The sequence below is a fragment of the Manduca sexta genome, chromosome 15 (assembly GCF_014839805.1).
Source record: "Manduca sexta isolate Smith_Timp_Sample1 chromosome 15, JHU_Msex_v1.0, whole genome shotgun sequence".
Classification (NCBI taxonomy): domain Eukaryota; kingdom Metazoa; phylum Arthropoda; class Insecta; order Lepidoptera; family Sphingidae; genus Manduca; species Manduca sexta.
This window is the reverse complement of record NC_051129.1, coordinates 7,081,270-7,087,242: the sequence shown is the minus strand read 5'-3', so window position 1 is coordinate 7,087,242 and position 5,973 is coordinate 7,081,270. Positions and strand designations below refer to the sequence as shown.

Below are 5,973 nucleotides of genomic sequence, written 5' to 3'. Positions count from 1 at the left end.
GTAGTAGAAAATTGAACTACTATATAAAAAAAGAAATGTGAAAATATATACAATGTAAATAATCCATTCTAACCTTAAAAATAAATGGTTTCATTAAACCAGAACCTTTTAAACATAATAGCGGACAAAATGTATAGGTACCACAAAATTACGAATCAATGAACTTAATACTAACTATTAATCATTCAAACAGACACTCTATCGGCCTCTTCAAGTTCATTAACGCTATTATCACCGAAAATGGTCAACGAGATGTCAAAGAGACAGAGCGTTGACATCATTCCAACTCAATTATAATCTTAGACTAACGCTGGCGGAATTCTATGACGTTTTTAGTTTTCTAACAGAGATTTCAAGCAAGTTAGGCAATATAAGTACGTATTACATTAAGCGCCTACTCGATGACGCCTTCAAGTTTGCTATAATGAAACAAGTAGGTGTTGTTTCCGTGAGAGGCACGTGTTTCACGTGACTTTTTGAAGAATTTATTAGGTTGGATAAAACGTTAACAAAGATATTCTAACAGCATCCTAGAGTTTATTATTGGAAGCAAGCCTAATAGTATAATATTAACTTCATTAAACGTAGTGTTCCTATTGTTTAATAACGATGTACCTAACGTGGGTAAATGTTTTTCGTCGATAGAAGGATTTAATATGGAATATACTTTTAAATTATGATCTGACATCCATAACGCATCTAAATGGTGTCTTTAGTTTAGTAGGGGGTGGGAGCGGTGTCCTGCCGACGACGGATGTGCAGTATTCGCACGGGTGCACGGCGTCGGCACTTTCTGCGCATGCCCGAAAAAGCCTATATAAAGCTCCCAGGCGACTCGACTACCAACAGTTCGGACCGAATCTTAACGAGGCGATCCTTGCACTCTTACAACTCAACTGATACGAGATAAGCGGAAAAGTTTCAAGTATCAACTATATTCATAATAACATTTTATGAAGTAACGAACAAAACAAGCCGGTGATTTTTACAACAAAAAGTTATTTACACGAAGACCTTATGAAAAACAAGCTAGGAATCAACTTTGTGGCAAGTGACAAGTTCGTTGGAGACTTACCAGTAAACATGGTGGAACAGCAGCGCTCGACCAAAGGAAGCCGACGAGAATCAGTGACGCCTAAAATCGTCGTCTGCCCACCAATGGAGGAGATGACGGAAAATATATCGACGCCTCGCGGCGGCCGGTTATTGAAAGCTCTTAGCAAAAGGATAACTCGACGAGCCCCCGACTCTGACTCCATGGGCAGCTCCAGCAGTTCTGACAGCGTGTCCGGGGATACTGCGCGTACAGACGACCGCTCCTCGTGTTCAGCCAGTGAATCCGGCAGTGACGGCTCCGAGCGCCACCGACGCAATCGTTCAACCGTATCTCTACGCCGGGTATTCCAGAGTCTTAACCTTACAAGTCGATCCCAGTCGTGCACTCCTACTGAGCGCACACGGCAACCCAAAAAGCAACAACAGCCTAAGCGTATTCTGCGACCGCCAATCACTTATACGTACGTGCGCGGTCTCTCCGGCCTACCAACACAGAGAGTGCCCCGGTACGCGGTCTGTTGTGACTCTATGGGACTCAATCGGTAAATAATGAAGGGAATATTTTCTTCGGACCGAACATGGGCAGAGATCAAGACTGGTTACGATTTACGAGTAGAATAAAAAGCGCTAGAGAGATGCGTTCTCATCATATCAGTAGAATATCGGCAAATCTGGGAAAATTAGCCGTCTTCGAGGACCAAGAGAGACGCCGCCAAGAGCGCTGGCTGGAGCAAAGCATTAACTTCGTCGATAGCAGAGCTGTGTCACGTACTAGTTGTAGTTAAGCGACAACACATAAGACTGTGAGATCCTTTGGAATTCGTTATCGGTCTGTTAAATATTGGTAGGAAATGTTGTTATTGACATCGCTGGTTGATATCATTATTTTAGTACCTATAAATACACAAACTTATAATCCAAGAACATTATATTTCCACTATACAATTATTTCATTTTTTAGAAATTTCGATCTAAAGTAACCGGCAAAATGTATGTTTTTTGTTTAAACAACCAATCAAATTTTAGTAGAATATAATTATAGTCAGGGTGTTATAAAATACTAATGTATAAATAATTCTGTTATTCAAGCATAGTGCCTTTCCACATTTTTATCTAAGTAGAAATAGTTGTAATGTATACTATTAAATTAAGAACTATGTACCTAAAATCACCTTTAAAACTCTGCTGTATAAACATAGTTTAACTTTTACAACGTAAAGAGATCACATTTCTTAGGATAAAAATAGCATTTGATTATAGTCACTTTGCACTTGGTTTTGACTTTGATATACACTTCGCAGATGAAGGACAGCGAGAAAATACTCTAAATTAATATTTTTCTATGCTTTCCTCCATTTGGCGTATTATTATATCTGTAAAGAGACTATTTGTCTATTAACAATTATTGTTCATTAAATTTAATCAATTAATATTACTATATACCACGTAGATAGTATAAATATTAAATCAATTAGTTATAAGATTATTTTTATTGTCGAATAAGGATTTTCGTATTCAATAAAATATGAAAAATTATATTGATTTTAATTCCTTTCCTGTTCATCTTATCTTTACCTTTTATTTCAAATAACTCAATTTTAGAATGCTACCCCAAGCATAACGTTGTCTGCGAAATAAAGGCGAATAGAGGGGCTCATATGATTTTTGTTGGTATTGGATATTAATAAAAGAGCAACATAAATTATAATTATTAGTAATCTATTAACCATATTGGGATACTGATATTAAATAAATTAACTAAAATTTGACAGTGGATTTATGACACCATTAAATTAAATAAAATGATATGTAACAAACATTTATATACATTATCTAATTCATTAATTATTACGCAAAAGCAAATGAATTGTAAACGAAATATTAACAAAATTTCAGTATAGACATCATAAAATTTGTCGTATATTCATTATTCATTCTACCCGGCCTAAAAAATCTATAGCAAGTGCTCAGTAATGGTGGAAGCACACAAGCCGCAATGTCAGAGTCGAAATCAAGCTCAGGAGCAGTAAATTCAAATAAAAAAATAACGATGGTTTAATTTATGCAGACGGATTATCATCAAATAACAATTGTGAAAAAGAAATAGATTTACAATTAATATTATCTACATTAATCAGTGTATATTTTTAAAATTTACAATATTTTTTCTTACATTAGAAGCATTTAATACTCTTATACATAAACAATTAGTTCTAAGATTATACAGAGCGGATATTGGGAAGATCTCAGAGGGAAGATTGTTATACAAAATTTTTGCGCTTATGCCATAGTTACTCAATGTACTATGAAAGAGCAAAACACCAACATAAAATAGTATTTCTTTTTTCCAATTCATAATTTACACGTTTCAATACCCATTTTAGCTTATTATTTTCTGCAAATATATTACTTACTTATTAATATCTAAGGATGCTGTGACATTTTATCACACGGAGATTTCAAATAAGACAACGACTTATTACCAATTGGTAATAAGTTTTGGTGCACAAATTTGGTCCCGATGTCCGGTCTACAACGTCATATATTGTTTAATATCATTGTATATATGTTTCATTTTTACGCTCCCTACACCACTTATATCATCTGTGTGAATAATTTTCTACTACGGTTAGTTTGTGCCACAAAATTGAACTAGGAAAATGAATGATTTACCACCAGTTGTTAGATTACAGTGATAGAACACTCATACATCTTAGTGCTTATCAAAAATCATCATTAACAAATCAACGGTTCGTCTAACTACGGCCCTGTTTAGTACCAATCCACATCACCTGCAGCCGCATACCGTCTCCCGCCCACTCTACTCTCGCACGTGACAAAGTTCTTCGAAAATAATATAAATTTTATTTGCATGTAAGTTTCACTTTTAATAATTGAAAACAAAACATTTCCTTTTGATTATATTTTTATATTACTAATAGCCATTACTCATAATTTCCAATGTGATCAACATCACATGCAAAGTTCATATTATTTAAAAAGTGTTTAAGCTAACAATTAATACTTTATTATTTAAATTACGCCTAAATAAAATAATATATGCCAATTAATCGAAATCTGTGCCGCAAAGTCGGAAACAGCTATTTATATCACATTCTAGATTACAATGTCCGGCCGTCACACAACCCGCGCCGCAATGCAGTAGCGGCGTCTTTATATAGCAGATGTATTCGAGGCCGCGACAGGTCTTTTAAAAACCAAAGTTGAACAGGGCGCGCCCTAGGGTTAACGACCTAGATGCACCTATCGATCCCTCGCGCATCCCCTGCATCTTTAATCTTCATCATAGAGGCATTTTACTAATATCTGTCTAATTAGTTTAATTTCATCCCGTGAACGCACTATTAATTTATTTTTATTGCAACAAGTTTGATATTCGATATTCTAAACTTTACTTGATTTAATAATTGGTGATCTTTTTAAAGTTACCCCATGACAAGTAATATATTTCTAAAGCCTATTTATTTAGAACTTATATATCCAGAGGTTCGCCGTGCCTCACTACTATGTTATAAAAATGTCTTCGATGCCATTAAAACGCAAGCTACTGTCTACTCTTGTTAACACGAGTTGCAGTGGCAAGTATGAAAGCAAATTGTTCCGTAACTTGCAGTCTACGCCCTTGGGTTGCAAGCGTGATCTTAGAAATATGTTGCACAATCCACCGTGCCTCGAAAGGTCACGTGAGAGTTCGAATAATAGTGGTAGGTTATGTAATTAAAGTGTAGTAAATTATTGGAGTATTAATATGTGGTGGTGTACCCGTGACGAGCTAGTTTGACCTTCAAATTATTCAGAATTGACTAGAAATAATTTACCTAGATATATAGTTCCGTTGTGTAGTTTTAATTTTAGGAACTACCTCCCTACTCAATTTTTATTTATTACTTGAATTATTCGTAAACTATTACCCCTAACAGGAATTTACCCAATATCATATAATAACCGTATCGAATAAATTAACGTTTATGAATTTCTCGATAATTGTTTCAAAAATATATGTCAATAAAACAAATTCGTATTGCGGATTTCCATATATTTAACTTTACCAATATTCCAGTTACTTGATGTACTACTAATCAAGTTTACAGGCGCGCAATATTCACTCTAACACTTTAGTTCCAAATACGCTCACCGGGGCGCAGTTAAAATTTCCATACAAACCTTTTATTAGTCGAAACCATTATTTTAACTATACAATAGCGCGTAAATTCTTACTCGGGGACACATCATAGAGTTATTATAACGAAACTAGAAACGCTAAAATAAGTATATAAACTCTCATAAAAATATTACTCGTGAAGTTCACCGGCCTCACGAGGATACGTCCTTTTTCCATTGTCTATGTAAAGTATTAGGAATAAATAAGTGCTGAGAATACTTTTTTTGTAGTGACACAGTATCATAAGAAGATAAATTATATAAATTCGTGTCTAGTAACAGTCCATAATTGGTAATAAAATAAATAAATAATTGAAGATTAAATTTAGTCCAGTTCAGATTAGTCCAGAAGTCCAGATATAAAAATCCCTGTATGAATGTGTAATAAAAAGCGGTCACGTATTTATCCACAATTTGATATGTTGTCTGGCAATCTTCAAATATATCTATGAAATTATTTCTGCATTCACTTCACACAGGCATCCAATGATCTTCAATAACTATTAAAATTATAATTTTACAAATAAATAAGGTACCTAACTTATAAAGGCTTACCCCTTTATTCATAGACGTTATTTATCTAAACTCTATCTTTGCTGTGATAACAAGTCTGCTTCTCGGTGCTGACTGCATGGCAGCGTTTGCAGGGCGTAGACATAGGGCCGTTGTGATTGGCTATAATTGAGATACAACTTGAATCTAATTGGCTGTCAGATAAACAAAGCTGAGAAACAA

At 34.7% G+C, this 5,973-nt stretch overlaps 1 protein-coding gene across 1 annotated transcript; it reads left to right on the top strand.

Moving 5' to 3' along the window:
- The first annotated feature begins 578 nt into the window (after positions 1–578).
- Positions 579–2,488, top strand: LOC115450770. The gene has a single exon (XM_030178882.2). The coding sequence runs from the start codon at positions 1,018–1,020 to the stop codon at positions 1,600–1,602; it is 585 nt and encodes a 194-aa protein (XP_030034742.1). The 5' UTR covers positions 579–1,017; the 3' UTR covers positions 1,603–2,488.
- Positions 2,489–5,973: the final 3,485 nt, after the last annotated feature.

What these genes read in the sequence shown, in the direction of transcription:
- LOC115450770 (XM_030178882.2), top strand. Translation starts at nt 1,018, where the DNA reads ATGAAAAACAAGCTAGGAATCAACTTTGTGGCAAGTGACAAGTTCGTT.